The following is a 22,036-nucleotide window of genomic DNA, read 5'->3' as shown; positions in this document are numbered from 1 at the left end:
GTCTCAGTCGCCATGTTGCCGCCTATGGTCGTTCTCGGCGCTACACTCACCGCGTCATCGTCGTGGTCCCGCTTGCGGCCCACGTCGTATATCTTGACGGCCGACTCCTGCCCCTGGTCTCGGTCGCCATGTTGCCGCCTATGGTCGTTCTCGGCGCTACACTCACCGCGTCATCGTCGTGGTCCCGCTTGCGGCCCACGTCGTATATCTTGACGGCCGACTCCTGCCCCTGGTCTCAGTCGCCATGTTGCCGCCTATGGTCGTTCTCGGCGCTACACTCACCGCGTCATCGTCGTGGTCCCGCTTGCGGCCCACGTCGTATATCTTGACGGCCGACTCCTGCCCCTGGTCTCAGTCGCCATGTTGCCGCCTATGGTCGTTCTCGGCGCTACACTCACCGCGTCATCGTCGTGGTCCCGCTTGCGGCCCACGTCGTATATCTTGACGGCCGACTCCTGCCCCTGGTCTCGGTCGCCATGTTGCCGCCTATGGTCGTTCTCGGCGCTACACTCACCGCGTCATCGTCGTGGTCCCGCTTGCGGCCCACGTCGTATATCTTGACGGCCGACTCCTGCCCCTGGTCTCGGTCGCCATGTTGCCGCCTATGGTCGTTCTCGGCGCTACACTCACCGCGTCATCGTCGTGGTCCCGCTTGCGGCCCACGTCGTATATCTTGACGGCCGACTCCTGCCCCTGGTCTCGGTCGCCATGTTGCCGCCTATGGTCGTTCTCGGCGCTACACTCACCGCGTCATCGTCGTGGTCCCGCTTGCGGCCCACGTCGTATATCTTGACGGCCGACTCCTGCCCCTGGTCTCGGTCGCCATGTTGCCGCCTATGGTCGTTCTCGGCGCTACACTCACCGCGTCATCGTCGTGGTCCCGCTTGCGGCCCACGTCGTATATCTTGACGGCCGACTCCTGCCCCTGGTCTCGGTCGCCATGTTGCCGCCTATGGTCGTTCTCGGCGCTACAATCACCGCGTCATCGTCGTGGTCCCGCTTGCGGCCCACGTCGTATATCTTGACGGCCGACTCCTGCCCCTGGTCTCGGTCGCCATGTTGCCGCCTATGGTCGTTCTCGGCGCTACACTCACCGCGTCATCGTCGTGGTCCCGCTTGCGGCCCACGTCGTATATCTTGACGGCCGACTCCTGCCCCTGGTCTCGGTCGCCATGTTGCCGCCTATGGTCGTTCTCGGCGCTACACTCACCGCGTCATCGTCGTGGTCCCGCTTGCGGCCCACGTCGTATATCTTGACGGCCGACTCCTGCCCCTGGTCTCGGTCGCCATGTTGCCGCCTATGGTCGTTCTCGGCGCTACACTCACCGCGTCATCGTCGTGGTCCCGCTTGCGGCCCACGTCATATATCTTGACGGCCGACTCCTGCCCCTGGTCTCGGTCGCCATGTTGCCGCCTATGGTCGTTCTCGGCGCTACACTCACCGCGTCATCGTCGTGGTCCCGCTTGCGGCCCACGTCGTATATCTTGACGGCCGACTCCTGCCCCTGGTCTCGGTCGCCATGTTGCCGCCTATGGTCGTTCTCGGCGCTACACTCACCGCGTCATCGTCGTGGTCCCGCTTGCGGCCCACGTCGTATATCTTGACGGCCGACTCCTGCCCCTGGTCTCGGTCGCCATGTTGCCGCCTATGGTCGTTCTCGGCGCTACACTCACCGCGTCATCGTCGTGGTCCCGCTTGCGGCCCACGTCGTATATCTTGACGGCCGACTCCTGCCCCTGGTCTCGGTCGCCATGTTGCCGCCTATGGTCGTTCTCGGCGCTACACTCACCGCGTCATCGTCGTGGTCCCGCTTGCGGCCCACGTCGTATATCTTGACGGCCGACTCCTGCCCCTGGTCTCAGTCGCCATGTTGCCGCCTATGGTCGTTCTCGGCGCTACACTCACCGCGTCATCGTCGTGGTCCCGCTTGCGGCCCACGTCGTATATCTTGACGGCCGACTCCTGCCCCTGGTCTCGGTCGCCATGTTGCCGCCTATGGTCGTTCTCGGCGCTACACTCACCGCGTCATCGTCGTGGTCCCGCTTGCGGCCCACGTCGTATATCTTGACGGCCGACTCCTGCCCCTGGTCTCGGTCGCCATGTTGCCGCCTATGGTCGTTCTCGGCGCTACACTCACCGCGTCATCGTCGTGGTCCCGCTTGCGGCCCACGTCGTATATCTTGACGGCCGACTCCTGCCCCTGGTCTCAGTCGCCATGTTGCCGCCTATGGTCGTTCTCGGCGCTACACTCACCGCGTCATCGTCGTGGTCCCGCTTGCGGCCCACGTCGTATATCTTGACGGCCGACTCCTGCCCCTGGTCTCAGTCGCCATGTTGCCGCCTATGGTCGTTCTCGGCGCTACACTCACCGCGTCATCGTCGTGGTCCCGCTTGCGGCCCACGTCGTATATCTTGACGGCCGACTCCTGCCCCTGGTCTCGGTCGCCATGTTGCCGCCTATGGTCGTTCTCGGCGCTACACTCACCGCGTCATCGTCGTGGTCCCGCTTGCGGCCCACGTCGTATATCTTGACGGCCGACTCCTGCCCCTGGTCTCGGTCGCCATGTTGCCGCCTATGGTCGTTCTCGGCGCTACACTCACCGCGTCATCGTCGTGGTCCCGCTTGCGGCCCACGTCGTATATCTTGACGGCCGACTCCTGCCCCTGGTCTCGGTCGCCATGTTGCCGCCTATGGTCGTTCTCGGCGCTACACTCACCGCGTCATCGTCGTGGTCCCGCTTGCGGCCCACGTCGTATATCTTGACGGCCGACTCCTGCCCCTGGTCTCGGTCGCCATGTTGCCGCCTATGGTCGTTCTCGGCGCTACACTCACCGCGTCATCGTCGTGGTCCCGCTTGCGGCCCACGTCGTATATCTTGACGGCCGACTCCTGCCCCTGGTCTCGGTCGCCATGTTGCCGCCTATGGTCGTTCTCGGCGCTACACTCACCGCGTCATCGTCGTGGTCCCGCTTGCGGCCCACGTCGTATATCTTGACGGCCGACTCCTGCCCCTGGTCTCGGTCGCCATGTTGCCGCCTATGGTCGTTCTCGGCGCTACACTCACCGCGTCATCGTCGTGGTCCCGCTTGCGGCCCACGTCGTATATCTTGACGGCCGACTCCTGCCCCTGGTCTCGGTCGCCATGTTGCCGCCTATGGTCGTTCTCGGCGCTACACTCACCGCGTCATCGTCGTGGTCCCGCTTGCGGCCCACGTCGTATATCTTGACGGCCGACTCCTGCCCCTGGTCTCGGTCGCCATGTTGCCGCCTATGGTCGTTCTCGGCGCTACACTCACCGCGTCATCGTCGTGGTCCCGCTTGCGGCCCACGTCGTATATCTTGACGGCCGACTCCTGCCCCTGGTCTCAGTCGCCATGTTGCCGCCTATGGTCGTTCTCGGCGCTACACTCACCGCGTCATCGTCGTGGTCCCGCTTGCGGCCCACGTCGTATATCTTGACGGCCGACTCCTGCCCCTGGTCTCAGTCGCCATGTTGCCGCCTATGGTCGTTCTCGGCGCTACACTCACCGCGTCATCGTCGTGGTCCCGCTTGCGGCCCACGTCGTATATCTTGACGGCCGACTCCTGCCCCTGGTCTCGGTCGCCATGTTGCCGCCTATGGTCGTTCTCGGCGCTACACTCACCGCGTCATCGTCGTGGTCCCGCTTGCGGCCCACGTCGTATATCTTGACGGCCGACTCCTGCCCCTGGTCTCGGTCGCCATGTTGCCGCCTATGGTCGTTCTCGGCGCTACACTCACCGCGTCATCGTCGTGGTCCCGCTTGCGGCCCACGTCGTATATCTTGACGGCCGACTCCTGCCCCTGGTCTCAGTCGCCATGTTGCCGCCTATGGTCGTTCTCGGCGCTACACTCACCGCGTCATCGTCGTGGTCCCGCTTGCGGCCCACGTCGTATATCTTGACGGCCGACTCCTGCCCCTGGTCTCAGTCGCCATGTTGCCGCCTATGGTCGTTCTCGGCGCTACACTCACCGCGTCATCGTCGTGGTCCCGCTTGCGGCCCACGTCGTATATCTTGACGGCCGACTCCTGCCCCTGGTCTCAGTCGCCATGTTGCCGCCTATGGTCGTTCTCGGCGCTACACTCACCGCGTCATCGTCGTGGTCCCGCTTGCGGCCCACGTCGTATATCTTGACGGCCGACTCCTGCCCCTGGTCTCGGTCGCCATGTTGCCGCCTATGGTCGTTCTCGGCGCTACACTCACCGCGTCATCGTCGTGGTCCCGCTTGCGGCCCACGTCGTATATCTTGACGGCCGACTCCTGCCCCTGGTCTCGGTCGCCATGTTGCCGCCTATGGTCGTTCTCGGCGCTACACTCACCGCGTCATCGTCGTGGTCCCGCTTGCGGCCCACGTCGTATATCTTGACGGCCGACTCCTGCCCCTGGTCTCGGTCGCCATGTTGCCGCCTATGGTCGTTCTCGGCGCTACACTCACCGCGTCATCGTCGTGGTCCCGCTTGCGGCCCACGTCGTATATCTTGACGGCCGACTCCTGCCCCTGGTCTCGGTCGCCATGTTGCCGCCTATGGTCGTTCTCGGCGCTACACTCACCGCGTCATCGTCGTGGTCCCGCTTGCGGCCCACGTCGTATATCTTGACGGCCGACTCCTGCCCCTGGTCTCGGTCGCCATGTTGCCGCCTATGGTCGTTCTCGGCGCTACACTCACCGCGTCATCGTCGTGGTCCCGCTTGCGGCCCACGTCGTATATCTTGACGGCCGACTCCTGCCCCTGGTCTCGGTCGCCATGTTGCCGCCTATGGTCGTTCTCGGCGCTACACTCACCGCGTCATCGTCGTGGTCCCGCTTGCGGCCCACGTCGTATATCTTGACGGCCGACTCCTGCCCCTGGTCTCAGTCGCCATGTTGCCGCCTATGGTCGTTCTCGGCGCTACACTCACCGCGTCATCGTCGTGGTCCCGCTTGCGGCCCACGTCGTATATCTTGACGGCCGACTCCTGCCCCTGGTCTCGGTCGCCATGTTGCCGCCTATGGTCGTTCTCGGCGCTACACTCACCGCGTCATCGTCGTGGTCCCGCTTGCGGCCCACGTCGTATATCTTGACGGCCGACTCCTGCCCCTGGTCTCAGTCGCCATGTTGCCGCCTATGGTCGTTCTCGGCGCTACACTCACCGCGTCATCGTCGTGGTCCCGCTTGCGGCCCACGTCGTATATCTTGACGGCCGACTCCTGCCCCTGGTCTCGGTCGCCATGTTGCCGCCTATGGTCGTTCTCGGCGCTACACTCACCGCGTCATCGTCGTGGTCCCGCTTGCGGCCCACGTCGTATATCTTGACGGCCGACTCCTGCCCCTGGTCTCGGTCGCCATGTTGCCGCCTATGGTCGTTCTCGGCGCTACACTCACCGCGTCATCGTCGTGGTCCCGCTTGCGGCCCACGTCGTATATCTTGACGGCCGACTCCTGCATCTGGTCGAAGTCTCCCATGTTCTCGACGACGCTGATCTGCGTGCCCCACCGGTTCACGCTCAGCGCGTAGATGTTGCGTTTCACGTCGATAGTCGCTGTCGAACAAAATATATCATAAACCGTCATTGAAATAGGCAATCAAAAACCAACGCAAATGGCGTTTCAGTGAAAAGGTTTTCATTGAATTTTGTTTTTTTATTTATTTAACACGTTCACTGTCCCGTGCCCCACGCCTGTCACGGCAAGCCTCTATTAAAAGGCCGTAAGGTTGACAGTTGACAGTTGGGACAGTGAACGTGTTATAAGATTAAGGACTTGAACTCACGTAATAAAACAAAAAAAAAAAAAAATTTACTTCACTAGGTATTAATAAATTTACTACTACATACCTATTATGATTTTAGCACAATTATTTATGTTCTGTTTGTCTCAACGAATTGATGTTGTATTATGTTATTTTATGTGCAAATAAATATTTCTTATTCTTATTTTACACTGCTAAAGTTACAGAAATGGCGGTGTGAATCCGAATGAAAAATCCCCAAACATCACATTTTTTTTTGTTTTTTACCTATACTGGAGTAGTCGAAGGGGTCGAGCGTCTTGAAGCTGGTGTCGAACTGGCTGCGCTCCTCCGAGTCCTGGTCGGAGCACACCGCGTACAGCGCCGACACCGACGGGTTGAAGATCACCTGCAATACCACATCATGTAGGTGTTAACCACAGACAATCCAACCTCTAGACATAGCATAGTCGCGCTACCCCCTCTGCCACACATACGGTAGCGTTAAGCTTTGGATTCCTCCGAAAACGGTGCCGTCATATGACGGCCGTCATATAGCGGCAGCAAAAGACGGCCGTCTTTACGGTGGCGACATGTGGAAAGTACCACGGCGTCATAACACACCGTCAGCCACCAAGGTCAAAGCGGCAAATTTGAAAAATGTAGGCGCGATGGGATAACGTCCCATAGAAAATTTGAATTTCGCGCCTTTTCCTACTGACAAGATTTGCTTGATCATCTATAATTTACTTGGAGGATGAAATATCATCAGAAGAGGAAAATAATCGTAGTACGGAATCATTTATTCAAATCTCGTGTCATTTATTCAAAATGGCGTCACCGCTATCTAATAAAACGTTCACGAAACTATCGACAAGGTCATGACGGCCGTCATCTTACGTTACGTTGACAATCAACGTAACGTAACGCCGTCTAGGAAACCGCGCCATCTTGTTTACATAGACAACGTTCTAGTGACGTCAGTCAACGCTATATAGCGGCCGTAATATGACGGCACCGTTTTCGGAGGAATCCAAAGCTTTAAGCTATGTTGCTCTGTGGTATGTGACCGACTAATCGGTCTTTGGCGTTGAACCTACGGTGTGGATATATCGGTAATTGGCGTCCAAAAGGTTAATGCCAAGAACGACACGTGTGCGTTATCACACAATCAATACGACACATACGTGAATGCCAAGAACGACACGTATGCGTTATCATACAGTGTCTCTTGTGAGGTGCAGAGGACACGTAATAATACAAGAAAATAAGGTATTAGGATAAAATTATGGTGGGAGTACATCTTCGAATTATTAACAAAGAAAAAAAGAGAAATATAGCTAGTCAAGTAAAAAAAGGCGCGAAATTCAAATTTTCTATGGGACGATATCCCTTCGCGCCTACATTTTTCAAATTTGCCGCCTTTTTCTACTGACAAGATCTGCTTGACCAAGTATATCATAATATTAGCGGGTTTTCATTCAAGTTTCAACATATTATTTTTATTTCATTTTTTATAAATAAACTATAATTTCTCTCACCTCTGATTTATCTAAAGTTGGCACTGTCCTAAGTAGATGGAATGTTCTTAAATCCCATACTTCTGTATTTGATATTACCTGTAAGAAAAAAAATGAGTTTATTTTATATACCTAATGGATTTTGTTAAAAAAGACTAGATGAAAAACTTACCGTTATCATGGAAAGCTGCCTAAGGATTGTGGGCTATGATATTTGTATTTGTACAGTCAAGTGTAAAAATATGGGTGCATATAATTTTAGTTCTTAATTTGCTGACATAAGAACTATGGGGCATATTTTTGAGTATGATGAGTGCATCCATATTTTTACACATGACTGTACGAACATTTGCTCTAAGTAAATTTCGTTACTAACAACTATGGACATGCTTTACTACATAGTGTAAAACAAAGTCGCTTCCCTGTCTGTCTGTATGCTTAGATCTTTAAAACTACGCACCGGATTTTGATGCGGTTTTTTTTAATAGATAGAGTGATTCAAGAGGAAGGTTTATGTATAATTGGTTACCCGTGCGAAGCCGGGGCGGGTCGCTAGTTAATCAAACAGCAATGCTTACTTCCAGCGAGTTTGGATGGAAGACACCGCTGTGCGTCTGGTTGAGCTTGTCGAACTTGTGGATCTCCTTGCCAGAGTTCACGTCCCACAGCACGCCATCTGAAAAGACATACATACAGATAGATGAATAACCAACCTCGTATTAAAAATAAATTGGAACCCTTAGATTTGTCCCCAATCTTGGTTTGACAACCCTGGAGCGAAGAAGACAGTGTGGTGACCTCATTGAATCATTCAAGATCATACATGATTATTATGACCATAGAGAAAAAAATACATAGAGTGCTCACTCCATACATCAGTTCAGACTATTAATTTCAGTGTCTACATCTAGCATCGAGTAGCGGGACTATCAGTACTGCTACTTGACAATAGATGTAGCACCGACTGGAAAGTCTTATCTCAACAGCATAAGACTTTCCGGTCGGTGCTACATCTATTGTCAAGTAGCAGTACTGATAGTTCCGCTACTCGATGCTAGATGCTAATAGTCTTTTTGGTACTAAAAGTGATGTATGGAGTGAGCACTCTATGTATTTTTTTCTCTATGTTATGACTTACCTGAACTAAAGGACCTGTTTGTTATGAGCTATAATCATCGTCTAAGAGGCCACAGCTCAAAGATTATTCGAGTTCCCAGTACAAGCAATCCTAGGAAGCACTTTCTATCGAACCGCGTCGTACGTGAGTGGAATAAGTTACCAGAAACAGTGATATGTGCTCCTTCAGTGAACAGTTTTAAAAACAGACTTGACAAACACTTAAAACAACAAAAAAATGAACATTAATCGTTAAAAAAAAACAAGTGCAGTGATATACACGCATCAGCTGCTAGTGTATTAAACAATATAATAATATAACTTATAATAATTAATTTTAGGTTTTAAAAACCGGCCAAGCGCGAGTCGGGGTCACGTTCCAAGGGTACATTAAGTCCGACTCACGCTTGACTGCACATTTCTAATACGTTTTCCTGTCATCTATAGGTAAAGAACTATTTTGTGTATTTTTTCAACATTTTAAACCCAGTAGTTTCGGAGAGTAAAGGGGGGAATGGCCGGACAGATAGACAGACGTACGAGTGATCCTATAAGGGTTCCGTTGTTTCCTTTTGAGGTACGGAACCCTAAAAACGCGTCTAAATTGATTTTTCCGTTTGGGAGCAACGATGCCATAGAGACAGTAGGAGGTTACAGACACAACTACCTACTAATAAAGGAGTGAGATTGTACGTCTGTCCATCTGCTTTGGTCATATACGATCGTATGTCACCAGTTGGGTTGATAGTTACTGCTATAATAATAATTTCCGCAAGAGGATTCGATGTAACTGTCTGTCTGTCTGTCTGTGTGTGTACCTGACAGCACCAGCTCGTCGGTGGGGTTGAAGGTGGCTCTGTTCTTGGCGTACTGGTTGGAGATGCTCGGCGCGAGGTCAGCAGTTCCCTTCCCGTGCGGGCCTGTATGTCTGTCTGTCTGTCTGTGTGTGTACCTGACAGCACCAGCTCGTCGGTGGGGTTGAAGGTGGCTCTGTGTTCTTGGCGTACTGGTTGGAGTTGGTGTCTGTCTGTCTGTCTGTCTGTGTGTGTACCTGACAGCACCAGCTCGTCGGTGGGGTTGAAGGTGGCTCTGTGTTCTTGGCGTACTGGTTGGAGTTGGTGTCTGTCTGTCTGTCTGTCTGTGTGTGTACCTGACAGCACCAGCTCGTCGGTGAGGTTGAAGGTGGCTCTGTGTTCTTGGCGTACTGGTTGGAGTTGGTGTCTGTCTGTCTGTCTGTCTGTCTGTGTGTGTACCTGACAGCACCAGCTCGTCGGTGGGGTTGAAGGTGGCTCTGTTCTTGGCGTACTGGTTGGAGATGCTCGGCGCGAGGTCAGCAGTTCCCTTCCCGTGCGGGCCTGTATGTCTGTCTGTCTGTCTGTGTGTGTACCTGACAGCACCAGCTCGTCGGTGGGGTTGAAGGTGGCTCTGTGTTCTTGGCGTACTGGTTGGAGTTGGTGTCTGTCTGTCTGTCTGTCTGTGTGTGTACCTGACAGCACCAGCTCGTCGGTGGGGTTGAAGGTGGCTCTGTGTTCTTGGCGTACTGGTTGGAGTTGGTGTCTGTCTGTCTGTCTGTCTGTGTGTGTACCTGACAGCACCAGCTCGTCGGTGGGGTTGAAGGTGGCTCTGTTCTTGGCGTACTGGTTGGAGATGCTCGGCGCGAGGTCAGCAGTTCCCTTCCCGTGCGGGCCTGTATGTCTGTCTGTCTGTCTGTGTGTGTACCTGACACCACCAGCTCGTCGGTGGGGTTGAAGGTGGCTCTGTGTTCTTGGCGTACTGGTTGGAGTTGGTGTCTGTCTGTCTGTCTGTCTGTGTGTGTACCTGACAGCACCAGCTCGTCGGTGGGGTTGAAGGTGGCTCTGTTCTTGGCGTACTGGTTGGAGATGGTGTATGTCTGTCTGTCTGTCTGTGTGTGTGTACCTGACAGCACCAGCTCGTCGGTGGGGTTGAAGGTGGCTCTGTGTTCTTGGCGTACTGGTTGGAGTTGGTGTCTGTCTGTCTGTCTGTCTGTGTGTGTACCTGACAGCACCAGCTCGTCGGTGGGGTTGAAGGTGGCTCTGTTCTTGGCGTACTGGTTGGAGATGCTCGGCGCGAGGTCAGCAGTTCCCTTCCCGTGCGGGCCTGTATGTCTGTCTGTCTGTCTGTGTGTGTACCTGACAGCACCAGCTCGTCGGTGGGGTTGAAGGTGGCTCTGTTCTTGGCGTACTGGTTGGAGTTGGTGTCTGTCTGTCTGTCTGTCTGTGTGTGTACCTGACAGCACCAGCTCGTCAGTGGGATTGAAGGTGGCTCTGTTCTTGGCGTACTGGTTGGAGATGGTGTCTGTATGTCTGTCTGTCTGTGTGTGTACCTGACAGCACCAGCTCGTCGGTGAGGTTGAAGGTGGCTCTGTTCTTGGCGTACTAGTTGGAGTTGGTGTCTGTCTGTCTGTCTGTCTGTGTGTGTACCTGACAGCACCAGCTCGTCGGTGGGGTTGAAGGTGGCTCTGTTCTTGGCGTACTGGTTGGAGTTGTTCGGCGCGAGGGTCAGCAGTTCTCTTCCCGTGCGGGCCTGTATGTCTGTCTGTCTGTCTGTGTGTGTACCTGACAGCACCAGCTCGTCGGTGGGGTTGAAGGTGGCTCTGTGTTCTTGGCGTACTGGTTGGAGTTGGTGTCTGTCTGTCTGTCTGTCTGTGTGTGTACCTGACAGCACCAGCTCGTCGGTGGGGTTGAAGGTGGCTCTGTTCTTGGCGTACTGGTTGGAGATGGTGTATGTCTGTCTGTCTGTCTGTGTGTGTGTACCTGACAGCACCAGCTCGTCGGTGGGGTTGAAGGTGGCTCTGTGTTCTTGGCGTACTGGTTGGAGTTGGTGTCTGTCTGTCTGTCTGTCTGTGTGTGTACCTGACAGCACCAGCTCGTCGGTGGGGTTGAAGGTGGCTCTGTTCTTGGCGTACTGGTTGGAGATGGTGTATGTCTGTCTGTCTGTCTGTGTGTGTGTACCTGACAGCACCAGCTCGTCGGTGGGGTTGAAGGTGGCTCTGTGTTCTTGGCGTACTGGTTGGAGATGGTGTATGTCTGTCTGTCTGTCTGTGTGTGTGTACCTGACAGCACCAGCTCGTCGGTGGGGTTGAAGGTGGCTCTGTGTTCTTGGCGTACTGGTTGGAGTTGGTGTCTGTCTGTCTGTCTGTCTGTGTGTGTACCTGACAGCACCAGCTCGTCGGTGGGGTTGAAGGTGGCTCTGTGTTCTTGGCGTACTGGTTGGAGATGGTGTATGTCTGTCTGTCTGTCTGTGTGTGTGTACCTGACAGCACCAGCTCGTCGGTGGGGTTGAAGGTGGCTCTGTGTTCTTGGCGTACTGGTTGGAGTTGGTGTCTGTCTGTCTGTCTGTCTGTGTGTGTACCTGACAGCACCAGCTCGTCGGTGGGGTTGAAGGTGGCTCTGTGTTCTTGGCGTACTGGTTGGAGTTGGTGTCTGTCTGTCTGTCTGTGTGTGTACCTGACAGCACCAGCTCGTCAGTGGGATTGAAGGTGGCTCTGTTCTTGGCGTACTGGTTGGAGATGCTCGGCGCGAGGGTCAGCAGTTCTCTTCCCGTGCGGGTCTGTCTGTCTGTCTGTCTGTCTGTGTGTGTACCTGACAGCACCAGCTCGTCGGTGGGGTTGAAGGTGGCTCTGTTCTTGGCGTACTGGTTGGAGTTGGTGTCTGTCTGTCTGTCTGTCTGAGTGTGTACCTGACAGCACCAGCTCGTCAGTGGGATTGAAGGTGGCTCTGTTCTTGGCGTACTGGTTGGAGATGGTGTCTGTATGTCTGTCTGTCTGTGTGTGTACCTGACAGCACCAGCTCGTCGGTGAGGTTGAAGGTGGCTCTGTTCTTGGCGTACTAGTTGGAGTTGGTGTCTGTCTGTCTGTCTGTCTGTGTGTGTACCTGACAGCACCAGCTCGTCGGTGGGGTTGAAGGTGGCTCTGTTCTTGGCGTACTGGTTGGAGTTGTTCGGCGCGAGGGTCAGCAGTTCTCTTCCCGTGCGGGCCTGTATGTCTGTCTGTCTGTCTGTGTGTGTACCTGACAGCACCAGCTCGTCGGTGGGGTTGAAGGTGGCTCTGTGTTCTTGGCGTACTGGTTGGAGTTGGTGTCTGTCTGTCTGTCTGTCTGTGTGTGTACCTGACAGCACCAGCTCGTCGGTGGGGTTGAAGGTGGCTCTGTTCTTGGCGTACTGGTTGGAGATGGTGTATGTCTGTCTGTCTGTCTGTGTGTGTGTACCTGACAGCACCAGCTCGTCGGTGGGGTTGAAGGTGGCTCTGTGTTCTTGGCGTACTGGTTGGAGTTGGTGTCTGTCTGTCTGTCTGTCTGTGTGTGTACCTGACAGCACCAGCTCGTCGGTGGGGTTGAAGGTGGCTCTGTTCTTGGCGTACTGGTTGGAGATGGTGTATGTCTGTCTGTCTGTCTGTGTGTGTGTACCTGACAGCACCAGCTCGTCGGTGGGGTTGAAGGTGGCTCTGTGTTCTTGGCGTACTGGTTGGAGATGGTGTATGTCTGTCTGTCTGTCTGTGTGTGTGTACCTGACAGCACCAGCTCGTCGGTGGGGTTGAAGGTGGCTCTGTGTTCTTGGCGTACTGGTTGGAGTTGGTGTCTGTCTGTCTGTCTGTCTGTGTGTGTACCTGACAGCACCAGCTCGTCGGTGGGGTTGAAGGTGGCTCTGTGTTCTTGGCGTACTGGTTGGAGATGGTGTATGTCTGTCTGTCTGTCTGTGTGTGTGTACCTGACAGCACCAGCTCGTCGGTGGGGTTGAAGGTGGCTCTGTTCTTGGCGTACTGGTTGGAGATGGTGTCTGTATGTCTGTCTGTCTGTGTGTGTACCTGACAGCAGCAGCTCGTCGGTGGGGCTGAAGGTGGCTCTGTTCTTGGCGTACTGGTTGGAGATGGTGTATGTCTGTCTGTCTGTGTGTGTACCTGACAGCAGCAGCTCGTCGGTGGGGCTGAAGGTGGCTCTGTTCTTGGCGTACTGGTTGGAGTTGGTGTCTGTCTGTCTGTGTGTGTACCTGACAGCACCAGCTCGTCGGTGGGGTTGAAGGTGGCTCTGTTCTTGGCGTACTGGTTCGAAATGCTCGGCGCGAGGGTCAGCAGTTCTCGTCCCGTGCGCGTGTCGAAGATGGTCGCCGTCTCGCCCTTCGTGCCGATGATGCGGTCGTCAGACATCTTTGAAAATTCTACGTATTCCTCGTTGTCTAGTTGGAACCTAGAAATAGAACCATTTATAATCTGTCAAGCTGGATATGTCAGTAGCAATGTAAAGCAAACTAAAGGATGGTATGGTATCCCTAGGAAACGAACAAAAAGCAGCAATGTACAGCGAACAACGATGAAATGTAAACCAAACAGTGCCGCAGGTAAGATATAAATGACACGCGATTTTCGAACAATTGACTTGACGCTAGATTGTCGACTACGAAATAACTCGCGTTTTGATAAGAAAACTGATGTATGGAGTTACCACTCTTTCTTTACTTATATTTCTCTATGGTCAAAATTAATAATAATATCGTCACAAAACGGGTCAAACGGGCGGTATTTGTGCACAAGCCCTTACTTACATTTGTTCGAATTCCTTCATGTTCCAGAGCGCGGAGAGCGGCCGCCACGTCGTGGTGGCAGACGCCAGCAACAGTAGACCATCTCGACTAGCCTGTTATGTGAAACAAACAGTTGTATAAGGCGTTATTTTGCCTAGTATCGCAATTACTAAAATATTGCTTCACTATTCTACCAAAATTAGGTCCCATAGTAAAAGTTATTTAGTTTGACCTATATATTCAACAAGCAAAATATGGATAAATGTTGGAAAAAAGCAGCCTCTCGGCTTCACTGTCTTAAACCACAAAAAAGCGAGCCAATACGCGAGACAGGTCGGCTGCAGGAATCTGCCGCTTATTTCAGGTTGGACCCTACTCGCGCCTTACGGTAACTCCATACCGGGATTTAATTTTGGAGTATCCTTCTCCTAGATGGATTGCAAGCCAATGCTAAGAGGGCCATCTCCCTGTGACGAAACAGCTTTCTGCTTCGTTTGTGGACTCCTTCCTTTAGTGGTTATCAACTCACAGTAAAATAATCGTGTAGTTGCTTGAAAATGATTTATTTGACTGTCGACTTACCTGCATGTGGTAGATGTAGGACTCGTGCACCTGGTAGGTGTGCTCCTCGGGGGTAAGTAATAGAACGTATACAAACCTATAATATATTGCTCAGAATATATAAATTCAATTAGTATAATTTTGAATGGCATAACGTGCAATAAGTATAACGTGCGATACGTATAACAATGAATTCTATAATTTTATTATGTATAATGAACTTTACATATAATATCGTTTATGATAAGTATAAAAAGGTATAACGTTGAAATAATATACAAAACAAATTTCAGATTGAAGTTTCTTTTTCTTTGGGGGGGTTACAGTTCTAACCTAACCCACTTTTCTGGTAGCAGTTTCTTCTTATTTCTACCATGGGTTTCACCGCACTGTTTAAAAAAAACATTTCCTTCACAACTAAACTAGACGGAGCCCCGCTTCGCGGGGCTCCTATTTCTGGGCTGTTTGCCCTTCGGGCATCTGAAGCTACCTAACGAACCTAACCTACCTATTGATTTAGTGTGACCTCCGTGAAAACCTCGGGAAAAAAGCGTAGGTAGGTACTTATATGAGATGTTATTTTATTTTAATTTTTATGCGTAATGAAAGTTACATTAAATGTTATTCGTTTATTTGTATGTTATACCAAACAGCGATATGTATATTGTATGTTATATTATTTTTATGTTATACTAATTGAAAATATAGATTTAGTGCATTATACATAAGATTAGTATACGTTTTGAACGTTTGTAAACTGAAATTATACCAAAAGTGCGTATTCATTATGATACGCACCCGCTCCTCGGCGCCGCTGAACAGGTTGAAGATGCGGATGTCGCCGGTGGCAGCTGCCGTCGCGTCGGCTGCGATACAAACGTGGTGTCAACAGTGAAGTTACCTGCATGTGGTAGATGTAGGACTCGTGCACCTGGTAGGTGTGCTCCTCGGCGCCGCTGAACAGGTTGAAGATGCGGATGTCGCCGGTGGCAGCTGCCGTCGCGTCGGCTGCGATACAAACGTGGTGTCAACAGTGAAGTTACCTGCATGTGGTAGATGTAGGACTCGTGCACCTGGTAGGTGTGCTCCTCGGCGCCGCTGAACAGGTTGAAGATGCGGATGTCGCCGGTGGCAGCTGCCGTCGCGTCGGCTGCGATACAAACGTGGTGTCAACAGTGAAGTTACCTGCATGTGGTAGATGTAGGACTCGTGCACCTGGTAGGTGTGCTCCTCGGCGCCGCTGAACAGGTTGAAGATGCGGATGTCGCCGGTGGCAGCTGCCGTCGCGTCGGCTGCGATACAAACGTGGTGTCAACAGTGAAGTTACCTGCATGTGGTAGATGTAGGACTCGTGCACCTGGTAGGTGTGCTCCTCGGCGCCGCTGAACAGGTTGAAGATGCGGATGTCGCCGGTGGCAGCTGCCGTCGCGTCGGCTGCGATACAAACGTGGTGTCAACAGTGAAGTTACCTGCATGTGGTAGATGTAGGACTCGTGCACCTGGTAGGTGTGCTCCTCGGCGCCGCTGAACAGGTTGAAGATGCGGATGTCGCCGGTGGCAGCTGCCGTCGCGTCGGCTGCGATACAAACGTGGTGTCAACAGTGAAGTTACCTGCATGTGGTAGATGTAGGACTCGTGCACCTGGTAGGTGTGCTCCTCGGCGCCGCTGAACAGGTTGAAGATGCGGATGTCGCCGGTGGCAGCTGCCGTCGCGTCGGCTGCGATACAAACGTGGTGTCAACAGTGAAGTTACCTGCATGTGGTAGATGTAGGACTCGTGCACCTGGTAGGTGTGCTCCTCGGCGCCGCTGAACAGGTTGAAGATGCGGATGTCGCCGGTGGCAGCTGCCGTCGCGTCGGCTGCGATACAAACGTGGTGTCAACAGTGAAGTTACCTGCATGTGGTAGATGTAGGACTCGTGCACCTGGTAGGTGTGCTCCTCGGCGCCGCTGAACAGGTTGAAGATGCGGATGTCACCGGAAGACGTGGCCGCTAGGAGCTGCTGTTGCGTCGGCTGCAATTAAAACATTACTTTTGCATTATATTGAGTAGTTCCTAGGAATTTGTTGTTTTAAATTGTTAGTAAGTGACTATGATTTTTGGGAAGTTGCAAGCGTAAACACAAACACAGAATAACTAATAGTACTAGATACAGAAGGTTCACTCTCAGACAAAACGCGTCTATTAATAATGACTCCACGGCCGATTCGGCCACGGCGACTGCTTCAACTTCGTTGCTGCCTTTGGTGTGCTCGCAAGTGGCTGACGTAGCCTATCTTGTTACAAAAAGTTTGCGAACATTGCGGGCATGTGAGCACACCATTCGTGTAATACGACAGATATGACCGCTAGGTGGCGCAAGCGCAAGCAGGCGTCCGCCCCGTAGCGGTGCGCGGCAACTATTATAACTAGACCACAGAATAAATAATAGTCACTCACTAACAAAACGCGTATGTTACGATCAGCACAGATATGGCCGCTAGGTGGCGACAGCGCCACGTGCGGCTGATGGCTAGCCACCAAAATTGGTGTTGAACGGATGTACTTTTAGTTACCTGTAGCAAAGCGACGAAATCGCGGAGTGAGACACGCCTGACTAGACATCAAAATTGGGTTACGGTACGTACGTTAGTACAAATAGCATGTAGTCACCACACGGGATCGTTACGCCGTTTAGAGTCCTAGCAAAATTGTTTATTCCGTACTTACGATACGGAATGTCCAATTTAGCTAAAACCCTAAATGGTGTAACAATCACACGGAGCGTGACTGTACGAATGTCGAAGATGGTGTGAAAATAATCGACTGATGGTCGTTTTTTCGCCGCCGCTGATGTCATGCTGGTTTGGGTGGTTGTTTTTATTGTGACGTGTGTGTGTGTGTGTGTGTGTGTGTGTGTGTGTGTGTATGTGTATGTGTGTGTGTGTGTGTGTGTGTGTACTCACGTGGAAGATGGTGTGCGTGAAGTAGGCATCATCGTCCTGCAGGCGCAGCGTGCGCGCGGCGGCGAAGTGCGCGTGCGCGAGCTTGGCGTCGGCGCGTCTACTGGCGGCGCACGGAGCACCCAGTTCTCTGCGCAGGAGTCGCGCGCACACGTTGGGCGCCGGCGCCGCTAGGAGGGAACCCAGCCCGCGCGGGTCGGGGCACTTGTGCGGCCTGCAGACGAAATTAGTAGTAGTAGTAGTAGTAGTAGTAGTAAACTCTTTATTGTACAAAAAGACATATTAAAAATAACATACAATTAGTAAGAAGTACAAAGGCGAACTTATCCCTTTGAGGGATCTCTTCCAGTTAACCTTTGAGTAGATGAGAGGAGAAAGTGAAAAGAGGGTGACAAATGCAGCAAAATGTACAACAAGGTACCAGAAAGATAAAGGATATAAATACATACAAAATGTATAAGATAAACATACATATATTACACAAAAAGGAATGGGGAAAATACACTAAAAATTGGAAAGAATTAGAAAGAAATAACATAAGAAATTACATGTTTATAACAATGATATATAACCATAGATAGGTTATACTCATACTTGAGGAGCACAAAAAATACTTCCATATTTATATCTGTGCCTTACGAAGAAATTTGTTATTTTTGATTAATTTTCTCATTCCATCCATCTTTGTCACACTCGTTGTTAAACATAAGGTTGTCTCTTTCTCTTTTGGGTGTGCGGGAGCTCGTTAGCACGTGTGCACATTTCTCGCTTGTCCAACCGCGTCTAAAGGCAACTTGTCCAATTTGTCACAAGGTACGCGCTTCAATTTTGGAACACCTATAACCTATCTTGAGTTATAAATCATTGGTATATAAACGCTTACCGACCACAGATCGTTCGGTTTAACCCTTTAATCCGGAGCGGTAACATACTAAAACGGTGTCAACTATAGGTATCGTGCCACCTATCTGCGGGTAGTCAGTGATGTCAGTATCGACAATTTGAAGTGTGCCAACTACAGGTCGACGGTGTCGACTATAGGCAGGCTACCGGTAAGGTACTCACTGGAACAAGTTGAACTGCGGACACGTGACCACCGGGTTCTTGCAGGTGGCGTGCTGGTTGTAGAGGTACTCGGTGATGATGGAGTGGAGCGTGACCCGGTGCGCGGTGAGGGCGGGGTCTCCGGTGGCGGCGCTGAGCTGCTACAAGGTACTCACTGGAACAAGTTGAACTGCGGACACGTGACCACCGGGTTCTTGCAGGTGGCGTGCTGGTTGTAGAGGTACTCGGTGATGATGGAGTGGAGCGTGACCCGGTGCGCGGTGAGGGCGGGGTCTCCGGTGGCGGCGCTGAGCTGCTACAAGGTACTCACTGGAACAAGTTGAACTGCGGACACGTGACCACCGGGTTCTTGCAGGTGGCGTGCTGGTTGTAGAGGTACTCGGTGATGATGGAGTGGAGCGTGACCCGGTGCGCGGTGAGGGCGGGGTCTCCGGTGGCGGCGCTGAGCTGCTACAAGGTACTCACTGGAACAAGTTGAACTGCGGACACGTGACCACCGGGTTCTTGCAGGTGGCGTGCTGGTTGTAGAGGTACTCGGTGATGATGGAGTGGAGCGTGACCCGGTGCGCGGTGAGGGCGGGGTCTCCGGTGGCGGCGCTGAGCTGCTACAAGGTACTCACTGGAACAAGTTGAACTGCGGACACGTGACCACCGGGTTCTTGCAGGTGGCGTGCTGGTTGTAGAGGTACTCGGTGATGATGGAGTGGAGCGTGACCCGGTGCGCGGTGAGGGCGGGGTCTCCGGTGGCGGCGCTGAGCTGCTACAAGGTACTCACTGGAACAAGTTGAACTGCGGACACGTGACCACCGGGTTCTTGCAGGTGGCGTGCTGGTTGTAGAGGTACTCGGTGATGATGGAGTGGAGCGTGACCCGGTGCGCGGTGAGGGCGGGGTCTCCGGTGGCGGCGCTGAGCTGCTACAAGGTACTCACTGGAACAAGTTGAACTGCGGACACGTGACCACCGGGTTCTTGCAGGTGGCGTGCTGGTTGTAGAGGTACTCGGTGATGATGGAGTGGAGCGTGACCCGGTGCGCGGTGAGGGCGGGGTCTCCGGTGGCGGCGCTGAGCTGCTACAAGGTACTCACTGGAACAAGTTGAACTGCGGACACGTGACCACCGGGTTCTTGCAGGTGGCGTGCTGGTTGTAGAGGTACTCGGTGATGATGGAGTGGAGCGTGACCCGGTGCGCGGTGAGGGCGGGGTCTCCGGTGGCGGCGCTGAGCTGCTACAAGGTACTCACTGGAACAAGTTGAACTGCGGACACGTGACCACCGGGTTCTTGCAGGTGGCGTGCTGGTTGTAGAGGTACTCGGTGATGATGGAGTGGAGCGTGACCCGGTGCGCGGTGAGGGCGGGGTCTCCGGTGGCGGCGCTGAGCTGCTACAAGGTACTCACTGGAACAAGTTGAACTGCGGACACGTGACCACCGGGTTCTTGCAGGTGGCGTGCTGGTTGTAGAGGTACTCGGTGATGATGGAGTGGAGCGTGACCCGGTGCGCGGTGAGGGCGGGGTCTCCGGTGGCGGCGCTGAGCTGCTACAAGGTACTCACTGGAACAAGTTGAACTGCGGACACGTGACCACCGGGTTCTTGCAGGTGGCGTGCTGGTTGTAGAGGTACTCGGTGATGATGGAGTGGAGCGTGACCCGGTGCGCGGTGAGGGCGGGGTCTCCGGTGGCGGCGCTGAGCTGCTACAAGGTACTCACTGGAACAAGTTGAACTGCGGACACGTGACCACCGGGTTCTTGCAGGTGGCGTGCTGGTTGTAGAGGTACTCGGTGATGATGGAGTGGAGCGTGACCCGGTGCGCGGTGAGGGCGGGGTCTCCGGTGGCGGCGCTGAGCTGCTACAAGGTACTCACTGGAACAAGTTGAACTGCGGACACGTGACCACCGGGTTCTTGCAGGTGGCGTGCTGGTTGTAGAGGTACTCGGTGATGATGGAGTGGAGCGTGACCCGGTGCGCGGTGAGGGCGGGGTCTCCGGTGGCGGCGCTGAGCTGCTACAAGGTACTCACTGGAACAAGTTGAACTGCGGACACGTGACCACCGGGTTCTTGCAGGTGGCGTGCTGGTTGTAGAGGTACTCGGTGATGATGGAGTGGAGCGTGACCCGGTGCGCGGTGAGGGCGGGGTCTCCGGTGGCGGCGCTGAGCTGCTACAAGGTACTCACTGGAACAAGTTGAACTGCGGACACGTGACCACCGGGTTCTTGCAGGTGGCGTGCTGGTTGTAGAGGTACTCGGTGATGATGGAGTGGAGCGTGACCCGGTGCGCGGTGAGGGCGGGGTCTCCGGTGGCGGCGCTGAGCTGCTACAAGGTACTCACTGGAACAAGTTGAACTGCGGACACGTGACCACCGGGTTCTTGCAGGTGGCGTGCTGGTTGTAGAGGTACTCGGTGATGATGGAGTGGAGCGTGACCCGGTGCGCGGTGAGGGCGGGGTCTCCGGTGGCGGCGCTGAGCTGCTACAAGGTACTCACTGGAACAAGTTGAACTGCGGACACGTGACCACCGGGTTCTTGCAGGTGGCGTGCTGGTTGTAGAGGTACTCGGTGATGATGGAGTGGAGCGTGACCCGGTGCGCGGTGAGGGCGGGGTCTCCGGTGGCGGCGCTGAGCTGCTACAAGGTACTCACTGGAACAAGTTGAACTGCGGACACGTGACCACCGGGTTCTTGCAGGTGGCGTGCTGGTTGTAGAGGTACTCGGTGATGATGGAGTGGAGCGTGACCCGGTGCGCGGTGAGGGCGGGGTCTCCGGTGGCGGCGCTGAGCTGCTACAAGGTACTCACTGGAACAAGTTGAACTGCGGACACGTGACCACCGGGTTCTTGCAGGTGGCGTGCTGGTTGTAGAGGTACTCGGTGATGATGGAGTGGAGCGTGACCCGGTGCGCGGTGAGGGCGGGGTCTCCGGTGGCGGCGCTGAGCTGCTACAAGGTACTCACTGGAACAAGTTGAACTGCGGACACGTGACCACCGGGTTCTTGCAGGTGGCGTGCTGGTTGTAGAGGTACTCGGTGATGATGGAGTGGAGCGTGACCCGGTGCGCGGTGAGGGCGGGGTCTCCGGTGGCGGCGCTGAGCTGCTACAAGGTACTCACTGGAACAAGTTGAACTGCGGACACGTGACCACCGGGTTCTTGCAGGTGGCGTGCTGGTTGTAGAGGTACTCGGTGATGATGGAGTGGAGCGTGACCCGGTGCGCGGTGAGGGCGGGGTCTCCGGTGGCGGCGCTGAGCTGCTACAAGGTACTCACTGGAACAAGTTGAACTGCGGACACGTGACCACCGGGTTCTTGCAGGTGGCGTGCTGGTTGTAGAGGTACTCGGTGATGATGGAGTGGAGCGTGACCCGGTGCGCGGTGAGGGCGGGGTCTCCGGTGGCGGCGCTGAGCTGCTACAAGGTACTCACTGGAACAAGTTGAACTGCGGACACGTGACCACCGGGTTCTTGCAGGTGGCGTGCTGGTTGTAGAGGTACTCGGTGATGATGGAGTGGAGCGTGACCCGGTGCGCGGTGAGGGCGGGGTCTCCGGTGGCGGCGCTGAGCTGCTACAAGGTACTCA

At 54.1% G+C, this 22,036-nt stretch overlaps 1 protein-coding gene across 1 annotated transcript in view; it reads right to left on the bottom strand.

The window, feature by feature from the left end:
• LOC134659547 (protein mahjong) overlaps positions 1-22,036 on the bottom strand; it is a 67,489-nt gene that overhangs the window by 6,167 nt on the left and 39,286 nt on the right. Inside the window, exons 24-31 of the mRNA XM_063515213.1 lie at positions 17,411-17,621; positions 16,360-16,479; positions 13,925-14,016; positions 13,373-13,569; positions 7,831-7,928; positions 7,274-7,351; positions 6,021-6,141; positions 5,387-5,544 (exon numbers count right to left, since the gene is read on the bottom strand). Coding sequence (XP_063371283.1) covers positions 5,387-5,544; positions 6,021-6,141; positions 7,274-7,351; positions 7,831-7,928; positions 13,373-13,569; positions 13,925-14,016; positions 16,360-16,479; positions 17,411-17,621 — 1,075 coding nt within the window. The remainder of the gene's footprint in view (positions 1-5,386; positions 5,545-6,020; positions 6,142-7,273; positions 7,352-7,830; positions 7,929-13,372; positions 13,570-13,924; positions 14,017-16,359; positions 16,480-17,410; positions 17,622-22,036) is intronic.

This window comes from Cydia amplana, chromosome 25 (genome assembly GCF_948474715.1).
Source record: "Cydia amplana chromosome 25, ilCydAmpl1.1, whole genome shotgun sequence".
NCBI lineage: Eukaryota > Metazoa > Arthropoda > Insecta > Lepidoptera > Tortricidae > Cydia > Cydia amplana.
The sequence above is the reverse complement of the archived record's forward strand: the minus strand, read 5'-3'. Positions and strand labels throughout refer to the sequence as shown.